The sequence below is a fragment of the Heterocephalus glaber genome, unplaced genomic scaffold, assembly GCF_053883595.1.
Source record: "Heterocephalus glaber isolate CG9 unplaced genomic scaffold, H.glaber_assembly_v1.0 deba00001564, whole genome shotgun sequence".
Lineage (NCBI taxonomy): Eukaryota > Metazoa > Chordata > Mammalia > Rodentia > Bathyergidae > Heterocephalus > Heterocephalus glaber.
The window spans coordinates 19,402,189-19,425,031 of NW_028258351.1; the positions used below are offsets into that span (position 1 = coordinate 19,402,189).

Genomic DNA, 22,843 nt, shown 5'->3' on the forward strand with positions numbered 1-22,843 from the left:
GGGCTGGAGCTTGGAACCTGGGCTGGATGGGTGGCCAAGGGCAGGGCCTTGGAATCAGCTTCTGCACCCACCCAGATGGTGATCACAACCAGTCAGATCCAATGGACAGCTGATGTAACCAAGTGCCTGTTGACAGCTAAGGAGCGGGCCGACAAGAAAATCCTCAAGGTCATGAAGAAGAAACAGGTGGGGAACTCTTTAAGTATGTGATAGGACTGGAGTTGGAATTGGTGGGAGGGAGGTGACTAGAGTAAGAATTAGAGATAAGCTTGTTGTAAAAGGGTCAGAAGGAGGGTGAATTGTCCCAGAAGTCCACTGAGCAGAGTTTGGTATGGAGCAGAATCAGGCTTTTCTGTGCCAAGGTTGGGTGTAGGAGTTATAGTGGGTGGGATCAGCTTTGGGTGGAAGGTAGCGCTAGGCTGAGGTGGGGTGTGATTTGGCTTTGGTTGTGTTGCTCTGTCTCTGCTTCCCTCCTGCCTAATCCCACAGGTGTCAGTACTGAATAAGTATTCAGAAGCCATCAGGGGAAATTTGACCAAGATCATGAGGCTTAAAATTGTGGCTCTGGTGACAATAGAAATTCATGCCCGAGATGTGTTGGAGAAGCTTTACAAGAGTGGCCTCATGGATGTCAATTCCTTTGACTGGCTCAGCCAGCTTCGGTTCTACTGGGAGAAGGTACCAGAAGGGACAGCTCCCTACTCTCTTACCCTAATTCTGATCCTAAAGCTTTCATTAAATTCATGATGTCTAAATGCAACAATATCCTAACCCAATCCTTAGTCCTATCACAGTACTCTAATCCAGTTCCCTACTCTGTCTCACCTCTTCCAGGGGTGGCAGGCAGTTGTTCTGGGCAGTGCTCACATCACATGATTGCAACTCAGAAAGACTTCAGGCAGCTGCTGCCAGGGATCAGAGTGGAGATGCACTATGAAACCCTCTTTCTATATTGGCCATAAACTCTCCCCTCCTCCTTACTCTGTAGCAGAAGCTCCAGTTTCCCTGCAACCCCCTCCCCTCTTGGAGCCCTGCTGTCAGCCATTCCTGCAGCTCTGGTCTTCTTTCTAGCCCACTTCCAACTCATTGTGCCCTGTCTCAGCAGGATCTTGATGACTGTGTAATCCACCAGACTAACACACAGTTCCAGTATGGCTATGAGTACCTGGGAAACTCTGGCCGGCTGGTCATCACCCCTCTGACAGACAGGTCTGCCCTGGAGGTCGAATGAGGTGGTGGGGGTGGGGGCTGCGGAGCTGAGATTGGCTTCCAAGAGTCTGACCAGAGGCCTGTCCTCAATTCTTAGGTGTTATATGACACTGACCACGGCTTTGCACTTGCATCGAGGAGGATCCCTCAACGGCCCAGCAGGCACTGGGAAGACAGAGACTGTCAAGGACTTGGGCAAGGCCCTGGGCCTTTATGTGATTGTGGTCAACTGCTCTGAGGGCCTGGACTATAAATCCATGGGCCGAATGTACTCAGGCTTGGCCCAGGTCAGTATCCTGGCACGATGTCCCAGAGGTCCCCTTACCTTTATTTTAGTCCCAAGAAAATCAAGTAAAACCCAAATCTGTTTCAGTGTTTCATATCTTATAATATGGCATTACCTCAGGTAATTTTTACTAACCTTCCCCATGCTTCTTGTTGTTCACTTGCAAAATCAGAAGATTATATAAGGATTAAATCAGATCCTGCACTGAAACTTCTGGGATCACAGTGGATACTCAGGGCACATAAGTTCCCTGCTCCCATTTTTCCAACTCATGTCTTTTCCACCATTGTCCTGGGCTGTCCTCTTTGATGGAAAGCTCTGCCCAGAAGCTGTGACAGTGCTGCTCTGGTGCCCTCCTGCACCCTGTATTTTGAAGGCCACCTTGCATACAAAAACATTTTAAGGAAGAGTGTGTTAATCAAGCTCCCTAGTGCCTTGGATCACATCTCTTGCTCCCAGTGACTCTGCCTCCCTCCCTCCACAGACTGGAGCCTGGGGCTGCTTTGATGAATTTAACCATATCAACATCGAGGTGCTGTCCGTGGTGGCCCAGCAGATCCTGTCCATCCTCTCTGCCTTGACTGCCAGCCTCACCCACTTCTATTTTGAAGGCTTTGAAATAAATCTGGTGTGGTCCTGTGGGATCTTCATTACCATGAATCCTGGTAGGTGGCAAGGAATAAATGGGGCTTTTGGGTGGGAGAGCTGGATACCTAGGTCAGGTACCTGTGTATCATCTTCTTCCTCCTTCAGTGTCTCAGTGTATAGCCAGGAAAAATCTGGATAAAGACAACAAAGGGCAAGAAAAGAATAAACACCAACTTGTCCTTTCTGGGGCAAAGGGGAGGCAATCTTACTGTTCTCTCTGAAGGGATCACTAACTACTTACGTGTCCATATGTGGCCTTAATCTTTTAAGGCTTAGCTACCTTCTCCCATTGCAGTTCTGGTTTACCTGCCACCCCTTTGCAGGATGGGAGAATCCTCCTAAAGTGTAAAGGCTAGGGTCTCTCACTACAGTCACCTAGGAACAGCTTGGGGGAAGGATCTGGGAAAGAACAGGTGTAGGGAAGGGTTAAGGTCCCAAAAGAATCAAAGAAACAGCTGTGATTTCTATTAGGACTGATGTGAGCTATACATAGAACTTGGAGAGATGGGAAGTTGGCAGCTGTGTATTTTCAGTTTGAAACAGGGCCATGCAGAAAGTAAGGAAAGGACTAGAGAGGAAAGAAAACCAAAGTGGAATGGGAAGAACCAGGGCTGGGATCAGAAAGGAAGCATCCTTGAAATTGGAGTTGGGGAGAAAGTATGGTTGATTGGAATGTGGGTTTGGGGAAGAAAGTCAAAGTAAAGAAATACAGGGAGTCTAAATAAATGGCATTGTTTTCCAGGCTATGCTGGCCGCACAGAGCTTCCTGAAAATCTTAAATCCATGTTCCGTCCCATTGCCATGGTGGTGCCTGATTCTACCCTTATTGCAGAAATCATTCTCTTTGGGGAGGGCTTTAGCAACTGCAAGGTATTCTGATAATCCCTTTCCTCCAATTATTTTATTTCCCTTTCATAATTATTCCCTGGACAGAGAAACCCCTTGGAGGCTTCAGCTTATCCTACAAGGAACTTAGACTATTATCAGGAGGACATGAAGGCAGAGGAATTCAGAGAAGAAAGGTCTCCCTCCATAATGTCCCTAACTGTTGATAGCAAGAGTCACAAGGTCTCAGTAGGCTTGTCCAGAGATTACCCCCAGAAGCCTCAAGTCTCTGACCTAGCTTCTTGGATCTGTAACTGTCCTTTGATGAAGAGCAGGCTTTGTATGGAGATAGGTTGTTTTCTCCTCTGGTTTTCAGATCCTCGCCAAGAAGGTATACACACTCTACTCACTGGCTGTGCAGCAGCTCTCCAGACAGGACCATTACGATTTTGGCCTCCGAGCCCTCACCTCCCTTGTGCGCTATGCTGGCAAGAAGCGCCGCCTACAGCCAGATCTGACCGATGAAGAGGTAGACCAAAGATAAAGGCCCTTGGACCTTAACTTCCATTGTCACTAGGCATATATGTTGTCATTAAAGCTTTACAAATTCTTTCTTTCAGATTGAGATTCCTACTCTCATGCCTATTCCCTGTGTTGCCCAAGTTCTGCCTATAGTATTGCTAAGAACTAACTCTAGTGTATTTGTTGTTCTTGGCTCCTGTCCCTGAGCCCTTTGATGAAGGACCTCACTAGTACGTAGGCTCTAGCTCTTCAAGTTTGAGTCTTTGTCTTTTCCATGCAGGTTCTGCTGCTCTCCATGAGAGATATGAATATTGCTAAGCTAACATCAGTCGATGTGCCACTGTTCAATGCCATTGTGCAAGATCTTTTCCCCAGCACTGAGCTTCCAGTCATTGACTATGGCAAGGTATTTACTCTTTAGTATTCTCCCTGACCTCATTCATGAATGTGTGGTATGGGAAGAGGAAATTTGGCTTCCAGGCCATCACTAGCTGTGACTTTGCATAAGAGAGCTGACCTTTACTTATTTATATCAGGCTTCCTTATTTATAATATGATAAACACCTACTCAAACATTCCACTCTCTGACCACAGCTCCCTGCCCTCCTGACTTACCTATTCAGGAACATCCATACACCAGGCTTGGGACTTCACTAAGACCTGTAATCCAGTGCCTACTCGCCATCCCTGCCTCTCTCTCTCTCTCCTCATTCTGAGAATTTGGAGAAGAGACCATAGGCAGCCCTTTGAAATGTGAAAGCAGTTGGGGAATGGAAAGGCAATTGTAGAAAGTTTAAGAACTTTCCCCTGTGTCATTATGCTAGTCTCAGTATCCTGAATGATCCTTTCAATTGAAGCCATTAAAGTACAGGATAAAAACATAAAAATACATATTTTTAAGGCATTACTAAGCTGGCAAGAATTCCAAGGTTTGGAGGTGGGGGAGTAAACACAGGAACCCTGGGAGGTAGCTGGATTACAAAGATGTCTTACCCCCAGGTTTGGCAGTAAAACAGAAAACAGTGCCACATAAACCTCAAGGGACAGTAAATGGGAAAATTCGAACTCTACCATTTAGACATATACAGAAATGAAGCTTGCCTGTCTGAGCTCTGATGGTGGAAGGAAAGGGTAAAATCTCCTTTGAGATTTCTTAACCACATTGCTTACGGTCATAATTTATTCTACTGTGTAATTTTTTAAAAAAACCTCAAGATTAGATTTTAATTTTAAGTAGTTCTAGATTGTTAGTGCCCCCAGGTGACTGGTAGGAGCAAAAGCAAATTATTTCTGGAGGGATGAAATGTCAATCTGTGCCTAAAAGAATTCCTACAGATAAAAGTCCAAGAAAATGGGGAGCTCATAGTCAAAAATCACATCATGCATAAGGAAATAGACACTATGAATAGAAGTCAGAGAAACAATGAGCAGAGGAATCAGATCCAAGTAGACTCCGGATATGGAAACTAATAGGTACAGAATTTTAAAATAGCTGTGTTTTCCCTGGGACTATGGGAGGCTTAGGCAGGAGGATCATAAGTTTGAGTACAGCCTAGGCAACCTAGCAGGTTAGTAAGACCTTGTCTAAAAAAAAAAAAAAAAAAAAAATTTAAAAAATGCTGGGGATTTAGCTCAGTGCAAAGACCTTGGTTCAAGTGCCAGTATTGCAAAAAAACAAAAACTGGGGCCGGGATTTAGCTCAGTGGTGCTGCCGCTTGTCTCGCAAGCACAAGGTCCTGAGTTCCATCCCTGGTACCAAACAACAACAACAAAAACTGAGTCTTAATATGTTTAAAGAAATAAAAGAGAATCTTGAAACTCTGAGCTAGGAACAAGAGATCTAAGCAAAAAAGATTTGAAAAAGAACCAACAGAATTTCTAGAAATGAAAATTATAACAGTTGGGGAAAATGAAAAATAATCTCAATAGAGTGACAGAGGACATGCAGGTACAGAAAGAAGGTGAATTAAAGTCAACTACAACTGCACTAAAATTTTTATTTGTATTTGTAAAGCATACAAGCCCAAAGGGATAGGAAGAATGGGAGAGGAGATTAACAATTACATTTTAGATATGGGGAGCAAATGAGTAAGTTGTGGCTTACATAGCAAGCCTGAGAAAGCTGGAAGCAGGGAAGATTGGAAGGTAATCTTCACAAAGTTCAGGATTTTTGAGGTTAGGTACCTCTGGAAGTGAGAGTGAACAGGGAGAGTAAATGAGGTATAACTAAAATAAGGAGGGCAGGAGGCAAATTGCTTTAAAAGTAGATAGATCTGGGCCAGGGATTTAGCTCAGTGGTTTCGCTGCCTACCGTGCAAGCACAAGGACCCGAGTTCAATCCTCGGTACCAAAAAAAAAAAGTAGATAGATCCCTAGATCTCCCTCTTTGTAACCCTGGATGCCTCTGCCTTCTTCCTGGGGCCAAGGGTTAGAGAGTAGGTCCCAAGACTGGGCAGGGGCCAGGGATTTAGCTCAGCAGCACCGCACCTGCCTTGAAAATGCAAAGTCCTGAGTTTGATCCCTGGTACCAAAAAAAAAAAAAAAAAAAAAAAATTGAGCACATCAGATATAGTGGAAAGCAGAAGCAAGCCCATTACAGAGGGGAATTAAAGGAATTTGTACATACTGGTCACTGAGACCTTTTGCCTTTTTTCTTTCTTTTTTTTTTTTGGTACCAGTGATCAAACTCAGGTCCTTGCACTTTCGAGGCAAGTGGCAGAACCACAGAGCTAAATACCTGGCCCCTTTTGCCTTTTTTCATCTCTTACTTCTGAGAGTGGTGGTAGCCAGACAGGAAACTGGAGGAGTTATCTCTGGGGAGTCTATCCAGCCTAAGAGGAATGACCCAGACACTGACAAGAAATTTCTCAAGAAGGTCCCCACACTCAGCTTTTTACCCTCCAACTTCCTACATAAGCAGAAAACTAAGGCTCACCAAACACCTGGGGGGAACCTTGAATACAAAAGATGCTAAAACAAACAGGAAAAAGCAAACTGAAAAAAAAGTGGAGAGAGAAAGAAAAGTATTTTTTAAAAACACCATCACTGGCTAAGCATGGTGGTATACCTATAGTCCCAACTACTGAGGAGATTGAAGCAGAAAGAGCCCTGGAGTTTGTGACCAGCCTGGGCAACATAGCAGTATCCTATCTCAAAAAAAACAAAAACAAAAACAGTAAACAAACAACCCCCCCAACTATCATTTCATTCAAAGGATGAAATACTAATGAAATGCTGTTTGAAAAAGACGATTCTGCCTGAAACCCAAGCACTATGGGAGCAGATCCAGGAGGGTTGAAAGTTTGAGTCCAGCCTGAGCAGTTTAGCAACTTAGAAAGACCCTGGCTGACAACTGTTCCTGAGAACAGAGTAGACAAAGGAGGAATGAACAAAGATCCAAAAGCCAGTCTAAGACAGATAGTTTCTAAATAGCAGGAGTTCCAAAAGTAGAAGCAAAGAAAAGGGAGGGACAGATAGTGAGACAATTCAAGAGGAATCCCCAGAGCTGAAGGGTATGTTTCCAAAATGAAAGTGTCCACAAATGTATGAGCATTCTAAATTTGTATGCATTTAATAATATAGCTACAAAATCTATAAAACACAATAGACAGAATTAAATTTATAACCCCCATGGGAGATCTTGACAGTTTTCAGAAATTGATAAAGAAAACAGATTAAATATTCATAAATATATAGATTTGAATGATTTTAACAGGTTTGCGCTGACACATATAGAACATTCTAGCCAACAGTTGCAGATATACATTCTTCTCAAATGTACACAGAACATTTACCAAAATTGACTATATTCTAGTCTATTAAGTATAAGACTCATCAATTTCAAATGATTAAAATTGTACAGAGGATGATCTCCAACCATGATAGAATTAAACAATAGAAATCAGTAACAAAATATAATTAGAAAAAGTACAGATATCTGGAAATTAGGCAGTGCAATTCTAAATAACTCCTAGGTCAGAGACAAAATTAGAGAGTAACTGAATAAATAAAAAATGTGTCATTAAACTTATGATATGACACACACAAATACCAATAAAACTAATACTCAGCTAGTGGAAGGTGAGGCCTCTTATAGTGTGTTTGAAAATTATAAATAAAGATCTTATGTCTACTTGAAAAAATTTGGGTGCATGAGCTGTGCTTAAAAGCGTCATGCTATCTGGAACTAATCCATGTGATCAGATTCTATAAGCATTACTTTTTAACTTGGTTGATAATTTTTATAACATGGCTGAAAGTGCAGCTCAACAATAGAGCACTTGCCTAGTATGTGCGAGACCATAGGTCTAATCTCTAGCACTGGAAAAATAAAAATCCAGCCCTGCCACCAAATTGTGAGCTCTGCAGTGAGAGGGAATCTATTCTGTTCCTAGCTGTATCCCTGTGTCACCTAGCACAGTGCTCCACACATGCCATAGAGACTTAAGCTCTATTTGTTGAATAATAGACAAAATATGTAGAGCTACATGTCAGACATTGTGCATATGAGGAGACTGAGACTTGGAGAAGTAATTTACTCAGGATCACATGGCTGCAAGCTGATGAACCAGGCTGGCTGACTCCAAAGCCCGATCTCTTAACTCTATGACTGGCAGCTTCCCAGTGAATGAATAAGTGACAGAGTGTAAAGGGCTATGGTGTCATTTTAAATAGTTTGAACATATCTTCCCCAGAATTGAGGGAATTCTGAAAGTCCTTTGGAGTCCTCATGCTGTTTTTTCTACTTTCTGTATCTTCTCTTCCCTCAGCTGCAGGAGACTATCGAGCAGGAGATTCGAGATCAAGGCCTGCAAAGCACACCCTTCACCCTCACCAAGGTTTTCCAGTTGTATGAAACCAAGAATTCCCGTCACTCTACCATGATCGTGGGAAACACAGGCAGTGGCAAGACGACCTGCTGGCGCATCCTGCAGGCCTCCTTGTCCTCCTTGTGCCGTGCTGGAGACCCCAACTTCAACATTGTTAGGGTATGCAGTTGGGACAGTGGAGTCACTGGTGAAGCCTTGAGTAGCAGGAAGGCAAGGGAAGTTGGGGGTGAGAATGGGCAGGTGAGGGTGCACTCCCAGGTCCAACAAGGCCTAGGAGAGGTGAGAGAAACTAGGGGCTGAGTAAAACGGAGATCTGGGGAGTTTGTCTACCAGCAGCTCTAAAGCCCCTTCTGCTATCATTTTCAGGAATTCCCATTGAACCCTAAGGCATTGTCCCTAGGGGAGTTATATGGAGAATATGACCTCAACACTAATGAATGGACAGATGGTGTTTTGTCCAGCGTCATGCGAGTGGCATGTGCAGGTATCCAAGGGTGGCATGTGGGGCAGGTAGATCAAATACATAAATATCTTACGGGAGCAGGTGGGAGTGGGGAGTCTGGAGCACCAGTGGTGGCAGAGAGTCTGGAGACATGAAACTGCAGTGTGGGAGAGACGCCTGGAAACGCAGAAGTGCAGGGAGCACAGAGTGAGAGTGGGGTAGGAGGGCCAGGGGAGAACTCTCCTGGTTTTCTTATCATCCACCCACCCGATACTAAGATGAGAAACCTGATGAGAAATGGATCCTTTTTGATGGCCCTGTGGACACACTGTGGATTGAGAGCATGAATTCTGTCATGGATGACAACAAGGTGCTGACCCTAATCAATGGAGAGCGCATCTCAATGCCTGAGCAGGTGCGGAGAAGTGGGTTCTACCTAGGGCCCTGCAGGAGACAGCAGGGGTGTGAGGGTGTGAGAAAGGGTGGGGAGAAGAGCCTGGTCCTCAGTGAAGAGTAAGTTCCATAGGAGAGAGGTGGGAGGACCATGCCTGGATTTGGGAAAAGCTGCAACTGAAAAAGAATGCTTGGCCTAGGCTGGGAGTATAGCTCAGTACACTTGGCCTAGCATGTGTGAGGCCTGGGTTCTATCTCCAGCACCACCAAAAAAGGAAAAAAAAGAGGAAGAAAGGAGAGAAGAGAAAGGAAAGGAGAGGAGAGGAAAACAGAAGAGAAGAGAAAAGAAAAATAGCTTTGCCTATCATGAATATTGTGAACAATTAATTGTGCAGAAAAGAATTTTGTGTAGTGCCCATGTTAGGAGTTCATGGGCTGTCATACCTACTGTTTTCCACAATGATAGCCAGACAGTGATTTTTCCTAAGGATAGTCTTGAATAAGCTCTAATTTCTTTCAGTAAGCAAACTATTTGTAAACCTCAGATTTTTATTCTTCTTGCCACACTTTGTGCTTGATAGAGATACCGTCTTGGGAATCTGAGGTGTTTTATTACTACTGACTGGGGGACAGTGGAAGATGAGGTTCTGACAAAAATACATCCTTAGGTATCTCTCCTGTTCGAAGTGGAGAACCTGGCAGTGGCCTCTCCAGCAACTGTCTCTCGCTGTGGGATGGTCTACACTGACTATGTAGACCTGGGATGGAAGCCCTATGTTCAGTCGTGGCTAGAGAAGAGGCCAAAGGTATGATGAAATTGAGGAGAAGGAGACTGACTAGGAGGTCTACGGCACACAAGAGCAAGTGAATAAAGAGCCCTTTCTCATTTACCTTTAGAATGAGGTAGAGCCCCTTCAACGCATGTTTGAAAAGTTCATCAGCAAGATCCTAGCCTTTAAGAAAGACAACTGCAATGAGCTGGTGCTCTTCCCTGAGTACAGCGGCATCATCTCCCTCTGCAAGCTGTACTCAGCTCTGGCCACGCCAGAGAATGGGGTAAGGGGAAGGCCTGGGCCAAGGCAAGGGCAGGAGGGAAGAGCTTATAACCACACAGGGTCTGTGTTAATTTGAACACCAGGTTTGAGTGGAGCAGAGACTCCAAGGGGAAGCCTCTGGAGTGATCATGGAGGCAGGGAGAGGTGCGTGCGTGCGTGTGTGTACGTATGTGTGTGTGTGTTATCCTTGTGTACTGGGCTAGTAGCCCAGGCTAGGGACTCTCAATAGAATAGGCCAAGGGCTGGGAGCATACCTCATGCTCTGACATATAAGAGGCCCCATGTTGCATTCTCAGCACTGCACATACATCGTACATACATACGTCATACATACATACATACCAGAACACAGTGGAGTCTCAGAATAGTTTCTCACTCATATTCTGGGGGCTGAGGATAGTTTGTTTAACTCCTCATTTTTTCATCCTTCCAAAATACAAATAATTTTTGGTATATGTGAGGTCCTGGAATAACATTTCCATTGGGAAAAGCTCCCAGCCTAATCTGATGAAGAATACTAAAAAACTTTAGATTAACTGATATTTAGAAAGATTTTGTTTAGTTTAGAATTATAGAATAAGGTTCAAAATTTGGAATTTTGTATCGAGATTATATTGCTGCCTGGAAATGGTTTGTAATTGTTTGTTTATTTTGCATCGTTGGAGACCAAACCCAGGGCTTCATGCATGCTTAGGCAAGCACTCTACCTCTGAGCTATATCTCCTGCCTCTTGTAATTGTTTTTAAAGACACTGCCAGATAACCAAACCCAACAATTAAGATCTGTAGAAGTATAAGTCACTCCTTGTACAGTTAATATAAGTTAAAATATGTAGATGGATTGTAAGATAAGGTGTAGGAAGAGAACAGTTGTACTGTGTTGATGGAATGCACGTGCTGAGGGATCCCCTGGGAAAGGACGCCTCCTGGGGAGCAGATGGGAAAAAAGCCTTGTGAAAACAGTCACACAGGATTCCTATTGAGCTCAGCTGGGCAGAGTGACGTGGTGGGGTGGCAGGGCAGGGAAGTGGCTGACGGATGGCAGGATACTGTCTGCATATAGACCCTCTTCACTACAGCAGAGCGAGGGAGCTGAGATGTGCTGTATGCGGCAGGTGGGCCTGGAATAACCCGATAAGGATTCTGAATTGGATAAGGCAGGACATAGATTCTCACCATACTTTCCTACCTACATTTTGAGGATTGAGGATTATTCTAAGGCCACGACCAGCATTCTGGGTTGGACACATCCTGTATGTCACATTATCAGTAATTCATGCAGATCCTTTTGTCAACAAATCCCACCCATGGGACTGTGGCTGTTTCCTGTGGAAGGCCAGGGATGGTGGGTAGGGTGCTGAGATTGCTGTTGCTTGGCTGTGCTCTCTGGGAGGCCCATGTGGTCAGGCAGCCCTGTGGCTCCTCGTGCCCTCCCAAAAGAACAGCATCTGCCATGGGCCCCCTGGACAGGGGTTCAAGAGCATGAGCTCCAAATATTTCCACTATTTCCACTGTTTCCACTATTAAAGCAGGTGTATTTTAAAACTTAATTTTTATTTATATAATCACTGGATATTGTTTTCTTTCTAAAATTAAATTTTTTCATGTAAAGCTCAAGTTCTTTTTGTTCTCCTTCTGCCTTGTGATCCTGAGCTCCTCCCCGCTTCATGAGAGTAACTATTATAGTGTATTCGTGTGTCATCCAGACCTTTTTTAAAAAATGGTTTTTTTACACACAAGCCCATAGGTGTCCATAGAAAATGTGGTGTTTAGAAAATAGACCATGTTGGGCCAGGGATGTAGCTCAGTGACACCGTGCCTGCCTCACAAGTGCCAGGTCCTGAGTTCAATCCCTGGTACCAAAAAAAAAAAAGAAAAGAAAAAAGAAAATAAGCTACATTATATATAATATGCTTGTTAAACCAACAATATGTTTTTGAGTTTTGTATTGTTTTGTGTAGATTTATATCATTGCATTAATAGCTATGTACTTTTACATACATTACATTTGATACATTTGATGTTTAGGTCATTTCCAATTTTTTTGCAATTACAAACAAGTGGACACAAATGTCTCTGGACTTGACTCCTTAAATGACTATGGGTGTTTCCCCAGGGTAGGGGTGGTACAGGCAGGTGACAGCTGTATTGTAAGATTTAGCAGAAAGGAAGCTTAGGACAACTGCTGAGCAACAATGAATTTCAGGTTTATATAAAGTCTTTTGTAGGTTGTAGATGAACAGTCCCATTTAGAAGACAACCATGTCATTTTCCAAATAGAACCAGGAAAGGAGGAAGGCTGTAAGCCTTTGGGATGATCTGGTAAAAAAGATCCCTCCATCTCTTATAGGTGTGTCCTCTTTTTCCACCCAGGTGAACCCAGCTGATGGCGAAAACTATACTACTATGGTAGAGATGACATTTGTGTTCAGCATGATCTGGTCTGTGTGTGCCTCTGTGGATGAGGATGGGCGCAAGAAGATTGACAGTTACCTTCGTGAAATCGAGGGTTCCTTTCCTAATAAGGTCAGGGCCCTCAAAAACCAGCATTCTCATGTGTCCTTTTTTCTAGAACCCACTGGTATCCCAGATCCTCAGCTTCCACCTGAGCTTCTTCCTGCTGAGCCAGCTCTTTTTTGTCCCTGGTGGTCTGTGAGCCCTTCTGGCTGGGGAGAGCTGGAGGAAGGCTTTGGTAACTGACACATGCCCTCCTTAGGACACAGTGTACGAGTATTTTGTGGACCCCAAGACGCGGAGTTGGACATCATTTGAGGAGAAGCTCCCTAAGAGTTGGCGTTATGCTCTAAAGTGAGAGCTGGGTCTAGGGTACACACAGGACTTGGTGCTGTGGTTGATGGGAGATAAAAGGAGAAGGTGGATCCCAGAGAAGAGATGATTCTTGGGTATAGGAAGCACGATCTAGAGAACTTGGAACAGGGTCTTTAAAGACAATTCCCTATCCCTAGGCCCCACAGGAAACAGAGTTGGTGAATAGACCATGGTGGGACTGGAGAAAAATAAACACTGGGAGGAAAAATGAAGTGGAAGCTGGGAAGAAGTGGGCCAATGACCCTTGAGACGCAGTTCTCTTTTCTTTGCTAGCACCCCGTTTTATAAAATCATGGTGCCCACTGTTGACACTGTTCGCTACAAATACCTGGTGAACACCTTGGTGGCCAGCCACAGCCCCGTCCTTCTGGTGGGTCCTGTGGGGACTGGAAAGACCTCCACAGCACAGAGTGTTCTGCAGTCCTTGCCCTCCAGCCAGTGGTCGGTGCTCACTGTCAACATGTCTGCACAGGTGTGTTCAGGGCCCCAGGGCCAGACTGCCAGTTCCCCAGCTCTCTCTGACTTCTTTTTTTTTTTTTTTTGTACTGGGGATCGAACTCGGGTCCTTGCACTTGTGCAGCAGGGGGCGAAACCACTGAGCTAAATCCCCCGCCCTCCCTGTCTTCTGCTCTCCCCTGGGATCCAAGTGTCTGGTTAATGCTCCTCTCTGACCCCATATTTCTCTTGAGGACCCAAGCATTCACTGTGTGCTTTTTCTACCAGACCACATCCAACAATGTACAGAGCATCATTGAGAGCAGGGTGGAGAAGCGAACCAAGGGTGTCTATGTGCCATTTGGGGGCAAAAGCATGATCACCTTTATGGATGAACTGAATATGCCAGCTAAGGACATGTTTGGATCCCAGCCACCCCTGGAGCTGATCCGCCTCTGGATTGACTATGGTTTCTGGTATGATCGTACAAAGCAGACCATCAAGTACATTCGAGTAAGCATCCTGAGGATTTGTTCTTGGGCCTCTGTCCCCTCCTTGTATGGCTCAGTGCCCACTCCACTGGGACCCCAGGCTCTAGTCCTACAATTCCTTCCTGCAGGAGAGGCCAGACATCTGGCACCTAAGTTATTGGCCCCTGTTAATAACTCTCCTCACGACCCTGCTCTCCACTTTATGACCAAAAGCTCCTGTACTCCAACTGCCACCCCATTTCCAGGCCTGTCATGTCATGTCATGCTCTCATGATGTGCTGGTCCTCCCCCAGCTCTGACTTGGAGCCCAGCTCCTAACTCCACATCTCCAGACCTCCTCTGCCTCTCACACTGGCAGTCGCTGTCGGTTCCCTGATCCCCATCCACAACCCAGACATCTCCCTTCAGCCCTGGATTTTCTCCTATGGGATCTGAGCATCTTGTTTGTTTTTCGTTCTTTAGTGAATGGGAAGTGGCCACTCTGGTCTGATTTCTAGGTGCCATCTATCTGGCACCCAGGGTCAAAAAACACCTAATAATAAATTCATATACTTCTAGAAAAGCTCAGGCATGCACATTAGATACATACAATTTAAAAAGAAAAAAGAGAAGGTCATACGAAGAACATAATGAAAGTGCTGTTTAACTTCTCTGCATTTTCTAACTTGGGTACAGGGATTAAAACAATGAAATAAAGACAAATATATTACCTTGATAATTCTAAAAAACTCTCCCTAATCACTTCCTTCTCTTCACCTTTTTTTGTCTGCATTACTCCATGTTTCTCCCTTCTCATCCTGTCCCTGTCTCTCTTCCCATTTGTCCTTCCACTTACTGCCTTCTTCCTTGCTCCTTTTGTACCTTCTCTATTTTTTGTTTAAATTTAAAAAAATTTAATTTGATACATAATAATTGTACATATATATAGCATACAGTGTGACATTTCATTATACCTATATAATGTTTAATGATCATCAGATCAGGATAATTAGCCCATCCTTCACCTCAAACATTTATTTATTCATTCATTCATTCATTCATTCATTTATTTATTTTGTGGTACCAGGAATCGAACTCAGGACCTCAGGACCTTGCACTTGCGAAGCAGGCACAGTGCTACTGAGCTAAATCCCCGGCCCTTCAAACATTTATTTTTTGGGGATTTGTGTTGAGAACATTCAAAAGCCTCTATTACAGAGATTTGGAAGCATCTTCCCTATCTTGTGCCTCAGCTCATCCCCTCCTCCCACCTGTCTCCCTGCCCGTCTTATCTTTGCTCTCCAGGACATGTTCCTGATGGCTGCCATGGGCCCTGCTGGGGGTGGACGCACTGTTATCTCCCCGAGGCTACAGAGTCGCTTCAACCTCATCAACATGACCTTCCCCACAGTGAGGCTACAGTGGGGACTGTTGGGGGGGTGCTGAAAAAGGCAAAACTGTCCCTGTCCAGAGAACAAGGGGGCAGATCATGGACAGGGTTAAGGGACCCTGAGCAGAGTCGCATGCAGGAAGCTGTGACACATGCTATAGAAGCCCTTGCTGGCCTGAACCAGGAGAGCAAAGAATGCAAGTCATGGCTTTCTGGCTCTGGAATGTGGGCATGAGGTGGGGCCCAAATAAACTCAGGAAGGTAGGTCCTGCAAAGCTGAGAGCCAAAAGCAGTGCCAGAATTAGGGTGAGGTCAGTGAGGCACTCACCAAGGTGCAGAATTTAAAGGGACACCAAAAATAAATTTAATACTTTTAAAAAGTTAAAATTAAGCAAGGTGTAGGAGTGCATGCCTATAATACTAGCACTTGGGAGGTTGAAGCAGGAGGATTACAGTACAAGTCCAGCCTGGTCAACTTAGTGAGGCTGTGTCTCAAAATAAAATTTTAAAAGGGCTGGGGGATGTATCTTAATGGTAGGGTACTTGCCCAGCATTCATGAGTCCCTGGGTTCAAATTCCAGTAGTACACACAAAAAAATTTCTTCTCTTGATTTCTGAGTTTCTTATTTCTTTTCTTTTTCTCCCTTTCTCCCTCCCTACCACCCCCCTCCCCTGCCCTCTCCCCCTGCCCCTTCCATGCCCCCTTAAATTCTGCTGCTGAGGCAAGCTCTGCATTTGCCTCATTCTGGTTCTCACCCTGGCTACAAGGCCAGGAGCCTTGGAAAGTGAGTCTGAGGTCTCTTTCTAGGAGTCCCAGATCATTCGAATATTTGGCACCATGATCAACCAGAAGCTTCAGGACTTTGAAGAAGAGGTCAAGCCTATTGGGAATGTAGTGACAGAGGCCACCTTGGATATGTATAATACAGTGGTACAACGCTTCCTCCCCACGCCTGCCAAGATCCACTACCTCTTCAACCTTCGTGACATCTCCAAGGTGAACATCATGTGTCCCTGCCCTTTTGCCTGGCCCAGCCTCCTTGGACACATTCGCTTCTTTTCAAATTAGGCCTTAGTCATAGCAAACCTAAGCCAACCCATAGCAAACAGCACACCAAAGTCACCCTATCCTAAAATGCCATTCTCTGGCCTTACCTCCAAAACAACTGGGAATCTCTTTCCTCTCTCCACCCCAATCCATCACTTCTCTCCCCCAGGTGTTCCAAGGCATGCTCAGAGCTAACAAGGACTTTCATGATACCAAGGCCAGCATCACAAGACTCTGGATTCATGAGTGCTTCAGGTGACAAGTGGCTTCCTCAGCCTTGCTTCCAGTCTCTGCCTTTGCCCCTGGCCTGACCCTCCCTTCTCCAGGGTCATTCTCCTCTTCAGTCCAGATCTCACCTCAACTGCCTCTCAACAGAGTCTTCTCTGACCGACTGGTTGATGCAACAGACATGGAAGCCTTTGTGGGCATCATAAGCGATAAACTCGGCTCCTTCTTTGACCTCACATTTCATAACCTCTGTCCAAACAAACGTCCTCCTATCTTTGGTGAGTCTGTGACTCTGAGGAGGCTGAGGGTAGAAGGAGGGTCAGAGCCTGGATCCCTGCCACTGAGGGCCCTGAAGGAAGCTCTGGGGAGGACCAGGTGTTGAAGACTTGATGCCCTCCTATCCTGGCCCAGGGGACTTCCTAAAGGAGCCCAAAATTTATGAAGACCTGACAGATCTGACAGTGCTGAAGTCAGCCATAGAGACAGCCCTAAATGAGTACAACCTGTCTCCCTCTGTGGTGCCAATGAAGCTGGTGCTCTTCCAAGAGGCCATTGAACACAGTGAGCATTTGCTACTCCCTGCCCCTCCCCCCCATCCTCATTATGTGGCATTTCTAAGGAAAAAGGTTTCCCTTCCCAGCCTTCTCCCTAATCAAGTCTGGAAGTTGCCTTTTTTCTGGCCCCAGATGCCTTCGTGGTAATGGATATTTAATAGACAAGGTGAATTTAAAAGCTGAATTGCTTTCAGGGACTTAGGCACCAACCTCTTTCCAAACCTCTTGGCTCCCTTACCTCACTTACAGGGGTCTTGATCCCTAGCTGAGGGCCTGGAGGTCCTCTGAGTTTGCTCAGCCAATTTATTATCCTCACCCGGCCTCCAGTCACACGGATCGTTCGGGTGATCGGACAGCCTCGGGGCAACATGCTCTTGGTGGGCATCGGAGGCAGTGGGCGCCAGAGCCTGGCCCGCCTGGCATCATCCATCTGCAAATACGACACCTTCCAAATCGAGGTCACCAAACACTATCGAAAGCAGGAGTTCCGAGATGGTATGGTGGCGGGGTTGGAGTGAAAGATGGGACGGCTGCGTTCCTTCGAAGCCAAGAGGGGAGAGAGGGAAGCCAGACTGAGACATGCTGGCTTGTGTGTGCTGGGTACAAGATGGTATTTTGTATGGGCTATAAAGTGAAATGGAGGGCAGGAGGGGGAATCGAAAGCGAGTCTGTTGTGTCCCCTCTTCTCCATCCCTTTTGTGGCCAGATATCAAGCGTCTGTATCACCAGGCTGGAGTACAGCTCAAGACTACGTCCTTCCTTTTTGTGGACACCCAGATTGCTGATGAATCCTTCCTAGAGGATATTAACAACATCCTCAGCTCAGGCGAGGTCCCTAATCTTTATAAGGCTGACGAATTTGAAGAGGTACACTTCCTTCCACACATGCTTATGAGCCAGTAGGTTCTCTGGCCTTCCTAAGTCATCCCCCAAAGAACTGCAGATCCCAGAATCTTCCTTCTGTGGGATCCTACCATCCATCTCACCCCCTTTAAGACTGAAGGGCTGTTCCTCTTCAGCCATCCGGGGACCTTACTGGGCAGGGCTGCTTTTAACCCTGACCCTGTGTGGCTTTTGTCCAGATCCAGACACTCATCATAGAGCAGGCCCGGGCTGAGCAGGTCCCTGAATCCTCAGACAGCCTCTTCACCTACCTGATTGAGCGTGTGCTGAACAACCTGCACATCGTTCTCTGCCTCAGCCCTGTGGGGGACCCCTTCAGGTGACTCATCTTATAAGCTTCTTCTTCCTAGTGGCCCTTGGCCCCCCTCATTCAGTTTTCCTCCCATCTTGTGACCTTTCATGCCTTCTGGAAGTTAGTGTCATGAATAACAGCAGGCCCTTCCACCTGGCTCACCCCATCATCTTCCCACAAACTGCACCTTCCTTCAAGAAATCCCTGTGGCCAAAATGGTAGCAATCCATCTCTTTTGATGGGACTTGTTTTTTTTCTTTTGGTTGGTGATGTTTTGTTTGGTTGTTTTAAATCTTTATTACAGTACACACACACATACACACACACACACACACACACACACACACACACACACAGCTGAATATGGTGGTACAGCCTGGACAACTTAGCAAGACTCTGTCTCAAAATTTAAAAATCAAAAAAAGTCTTGGAATATAACTCAGTGTGAAGGCCCCAGATTCAACCCCAAGCACCAAAAACAAAACAAAACAAAAACCACACAGAGAGCATAGTATTTCTCATCTGAACCATTTTTGTGTGTACAGTTTGGTAATGTTAAGTAGATCCCCATTGTTGTCCAAAAGATCTCTAGAACTTTTTTATTTTCTCAAACTGAAACTCTGTACCCATTAATAATAACTGCTCATCCTGCTTTCCTCAGCCCCTGGAAACCACCATTCTATTTGTGTCTCTGAGTTTGACTACTTTTGATAACCCTAAATAAGTGGAATTGTCTTTTTATGACTGATTTATTTCACTTATCATAATGCCCTCGAGGCTCATCCATATTGTAGAATGTAACACGATTTCCTTCTTTTTAAAAGGCTGAATGATATTTTATACTACATATATACCACATTTTCTTTACTCATTCTTGGTATGACTAGATTTTTAAGGACATCAAAAACAGGAGGAGATCACATGTGTATAGTGAAACAGCTAAAGTAAGCATTTTTTTTTAGTACTATGTTGTATGGGGCATTTACCACGTGCCAGGTGCTAGGCTAAGCATTTCACATGTGTTATCTCATTGAATCCCCTCGTGATCTTAGTATGAATAGTTAGTCCCCTCCTAAAGAGGAGGAAAGTGATGTTCACAGGGGTTAGATACTTGCCCAAGAGCCATACTTTAAAAGTGTGGATTCAGGCCTTTCTGACCTCAGAATCTGCTTGTAAATGTTACTCTGAGCTGGCTCTGGGGGGCCTGAATCTGGACGAGGAGATACAGGGAGCAAGAGGAAGGGACATTTAGGTTCCCAGGAAGCAGGTGGACATGTGTGATGAAGGCAGCAGCTGGAGGCTTCATTGTGATACCTCTCAAAACTCCTCCCCAGGAACTGGATCCGCCAGTACCCAGCCTTGGTGAACTGCACAACCATCAACTGGTTTTCAGAGTGGCCCCAAGAAGCCCTACTAGAAGTGGCTGAGAAGTACCTCGTGGGTGTAGACCTGGGGACTCAGGAGAATGTGAGACCCTCCTTCCCATCTCTATCACACCCCTGACCTCCCTCCTACTTCTTTCTCCAACTCCTTTGTCTTCCATTCCGTATTATTGGCTTCAGATCCACAAGAAAGTGGCCCAGATCTTTGTCACCATGCACTCGTCAGTGGCTCAGTATTCCCAGAAGATGCTGTTGGAGCTTCGAAGATACAACTATGTCACACCCACCAACTACCTGGAACTCGTGTCTGGATATAAGAAGTATGAAAAAGAGCAGGGGTGTGGAGGGCCAGGGAGCTTGGTGTTTTTTGAGGGCAGTTGGTGAAATAATGTCATGGGAAATATCCAGGAGCTGGAGGAGGGAACAGGCTCAGGGACCTGGGTGCTGAGGTGGGATGGCAGAGATGCAGAGGCTCTTAGTTCTTCCCTGAAAGTTAATGAGTGAGAGACTGGGTTTCTGGTAGGAGGAGCTGTCCCTGGAGCCCCCAACCATGTTCTCTGTGTTCCCATCCTTGTCCACACCATCTCCGTCCCCACTTTCTGGATGATATTTCTCTATCTTTTTCAGACAATAATGCAACTGGGATGTTGCTATAATATACCTAGTCTTTTCCTGTCTGCCTTTACTGTCATCTAAGCTTGTCACCTATATGAAACAGAAAAAAAAAATAGAAGTGTTTTCCCTACTCTCACATTCAACACAGTTCTTGACACAGATTCAGGGTGGGGTGGGCCTCTACACACCAAGCAGTTCTCCAGTGGAAACTAACTGGGTGTCCTATATTTAATCAGTCCTGGAGTTAGAGTCAGATCCCAAGGGTAAGGGCTCAAACCCCAAGACTGCTCCCACTCCAGATGCCAGTTTCAGGCCCCAGGTTGTTTTTACCTGTGTTTCTGACCAATGGGCTACAAACTGTGGGTTTCCATAACCACCCCCTGGGTTTAGTTAAAATTTGCTAGTGTAGCTCATTGAACTCAGAGAAACATTTACTTATGAGTGGCAATTTATTACAAAGGATACAGCTGAGCAAGGGTCCTAAGCACAGGAGCCTGTGGAATTGGGACCTGTGGGTGTTCACCAACCTGAAACCTCTATGAACCCTGTCCTTTTGGGTTTTTAAAGAGGCTTCATTAAGTATGCAGGATTAGCTCATTAGCTATTGGTGATCAGCTCAACCTTCAGCCTCTCTGCACCTAGCAGTGGGAATGCAGTGGGGCTGAAAGTTCCAATTCTCTAATCACCGTCTTGGTTTGCTGTTCAGGAGCCCCCAGCCACGAATCATCTCACTAGAAAACAGATACGGTGGTACCTTGGTTCATGAACTTAATTGGTTCCATTCTGGAAAATATGGCCACATTTGTGTTTGTGTGGGAAAGATGGTTGCAGTCATGTTCATCACCCAATGCAGAGTTGGCAAAAAAAAAAAGAAAGAAAGAAAAGAAACAAGAGAAAAAAAAATGCTTCTGTTTACAAACTGTTCTCAAACAAAAGCATTTGTGAACTGAGGTACCACTGTATTTTTGTCATTTTGGAGATTTCAAGGGTTTTAGGAGCTGTGTACCACAAGAACCATGTATATATTTATTGTACTTCATATCAATATCATATCACAATTCCCATGATATATTTATAAGTTATTGAGTGTCAAACTAGACATGATAGCACAATCCTGTAATCCCATCACTCTGGGAGGCTGAGGCAGGAGGATTGCAAGTTTGAGCCCAGCCTAGGCAACTCTGGGCCTTAGTGAGAACTTGTCTCAAAAAAAAATAATAGAAGGGCTGGTGATATAGTTCATGTGAAGGCCCCAGGTTCAATCACCAGTGCTATAAAAAAAACAAACAACAAAGCGACCAGGGGATGAGAATAGGGGATTGCCACAGAAAGGAAGACAAGCACTGAGGAGGCACATAGTGAAGGATGATTATGTAGGACATCCCCTTCTAGGGGTCCAGCCTCTCCATGCACCTTATTCTACTCTCTCCCCCAGGCTGCTGGAAGAAAAACGGCAGGAACTGCTGGACCAGGCCAATAAGCTGCGGACAGGGTTGTTTAAGATTGATGAAACTAGGGAGAAGGTAGAAGTGATGTCCTTGGAGCTGGAGGATGCCAAGAAAAAGGTGGCCGAGTTCCAAAAACAGTGCGAGGAGTACCTGGTCATCATTGTGCAGCAGAAGCGGGAGGCAGATGAACAGCAGAAGGTCCCTGGCCCTGCCCCTTACACCCCACTCCTTCCAGTCCCCATCTCACCCCACCTCTGGAAGAGGTTTCCTGGTCCCCATCTCTTACTGTACCAAGGGATGCTTATTCCACTTCTCAAATTTCCGTTGGCTTTTTCTTTTATCTTTCCCACCAACCCTGTCATTCCACCTTTGTCTAAGGCAAAGACAAAACACCCTCAGCTCTCTTTGCATCCCTAGGCAGTAACAGCCAACAGTGAAAAGATTGCCATTGAGGAAGTTAAGTGTCAGGCACTGGCTGACAACGCCCAGAAGGATCTAGAGGAGGCCTTGCCTGCTCTGGAAGAGGCCATGCGGGTAACCAGGGGCAGGTGCCAGGATGGGTGCCAGGAGCGGGAATGGGGCTGGCCTTCTTTGTCCTCAAAGTCCCTGGGAAGTAGGAAGAAGAGGAAGTACATGAAAGGACCCATAAGACCACCTGAGTCAACCCCTTTTCCCAGGCCCTAGAGTCACTGAACAAGAAAGATATAGGCGAGATCAAGTCCTATGGACGGCCCCCTGCCCAAGTGGAGATGGTGATGCAGGCAGTCATGATTCTTCGGGGCAATGAGCCCACATGGGCAGAGGCCAAGCGACAGCTAGGTAAGCCAGAGAATCACACAAGTGACTTCCGCCCACATGGTACCCGCAGATCAACTGCTGTCCATCAGATATTCAGAGAGCCAAGGATGAATGAGGCATTTTATTGATCCTCAGACCATGGAGCCCAGGGGAAAGAGGAGATGGAAACATCAGTTAGGATTCTTTGGTTGTAACAGAAATGGCTTGTTTTTATAAAAGAAGACAAAAGGAGGGCCAGGGATT

The 22,843-nt window shown here is 45.5% G+C and overlaps 1 protein-coding gene across 19 annotated transcripts in view; it reads left to right on the plus strand.

Moving 5' to 3' along the window:
• The window catches only part of Dnah2 (dynein axonemal heavy chain 2), a 102,055-nt gene that overhangs the window by 51,980 nt on the left and 27,232 nt on the right, over nt 1-22,843 (plus strand). For 14 of the 19 annotated variants that reach the window (XR_002386988.2, XM_021238369.2, XM_021238374.2 and 11 more), the window contains 30 exons: nt 76-186; nt 490-678; nt 1,103-1,209; nt 1,307-1,496; nt 1,980-2,160; nt 2,886-3,013; nt 3,345-3,497; nt 3,771-3,896; nt 8,260-8,478; nt 8,686-8,803; nt 9,040-9,176; nt 9,823-9,960; nt 10,052-10,210; nt 12,582-12,734; nt 12,925-13,016; nt 13,311-13,509; nt 13,761-13,985; nt 15,248-15,352; nt 16,141-16,329; nt 16,550-16,635; nt 16,756-16,886; nt 17,020-17,169; nt 17,490-17,657; nt 17,869-18,029; nt 18,245-18,384; nt 19,692-19,824; nt 19,920-20,059; nt 21,790-22,000; nt 22,220-22,336; nt 22,480-22,621. Coding sequence is in view for 18 of the 19 variants with exons in the window: in XM_021238369.2 (XP_021094028.2) it covers nt 76-186; nt 490-678; nt 1,103-1,209; nt 1,307-1,496; nt 1,980-2,160; nt 2,886-3,013; nt 3,345-3,497; nt 3,771-3,896; nt 8,260-8,478; nt 8,686-8,803; nt 9,040-9,176; nt 9,823-9,960; nt 10,052-10,210; nt 12,582-12,734; nt 12,925-13,016; nt 13,311-13,509; nt 13,761-13,985; nt 15,248-15,352; nt 16,141-16,329; nt 16,550-16,635; nt 16,756-16,886; nt 17,020-17,169; nt 17,490-17,657; nt 17,869-18,029; nt 18,245-18,384; nt 19,692-19,824; nt 19,920-20,059; nt 21,790-22,000; nt 22,220-22,336; nt 22,480-22,621 (4,498 nt within the window). In the remaining variant the exon portion in view is untranslated. The remainder of the gene's footprint in view (nt 1-75; nt 187-489; nt 679-1,102; nt 1,210-1,306; nt 1,497-1,979; nt 2,161-2,885; nt 3,014-3,344; nt 3,498-3,770; nt 3,897-8,259; nt 8,479-8,685; nt 8,804-9,039; nt 9,177-9,822; nt 9,961-10,051; nt 10,211-12,581; nt 12,735-12,924; nt 13,017-13,310; nt 13,510-13,760; nt 13,986-15,247; nt 15,353-16,140; nt 16,330-16,549; nt 16,636-16,755; nt 16,887-17,019; nt 17,170-17,489; nt 17,658-17,868; nt 18,030-18,244; nt 18,385-19,691; nt 19,825-19,919; nt 20,060-21,789; nt 22,001-22,219; nt 22,337-22,479; nt 22,622-22,843) is intronic. The other 5 variants (XM_021238370.2, XM_087191751.1, XM_021238379.2 and 2 more) reach the window with 4 other exon arrangements.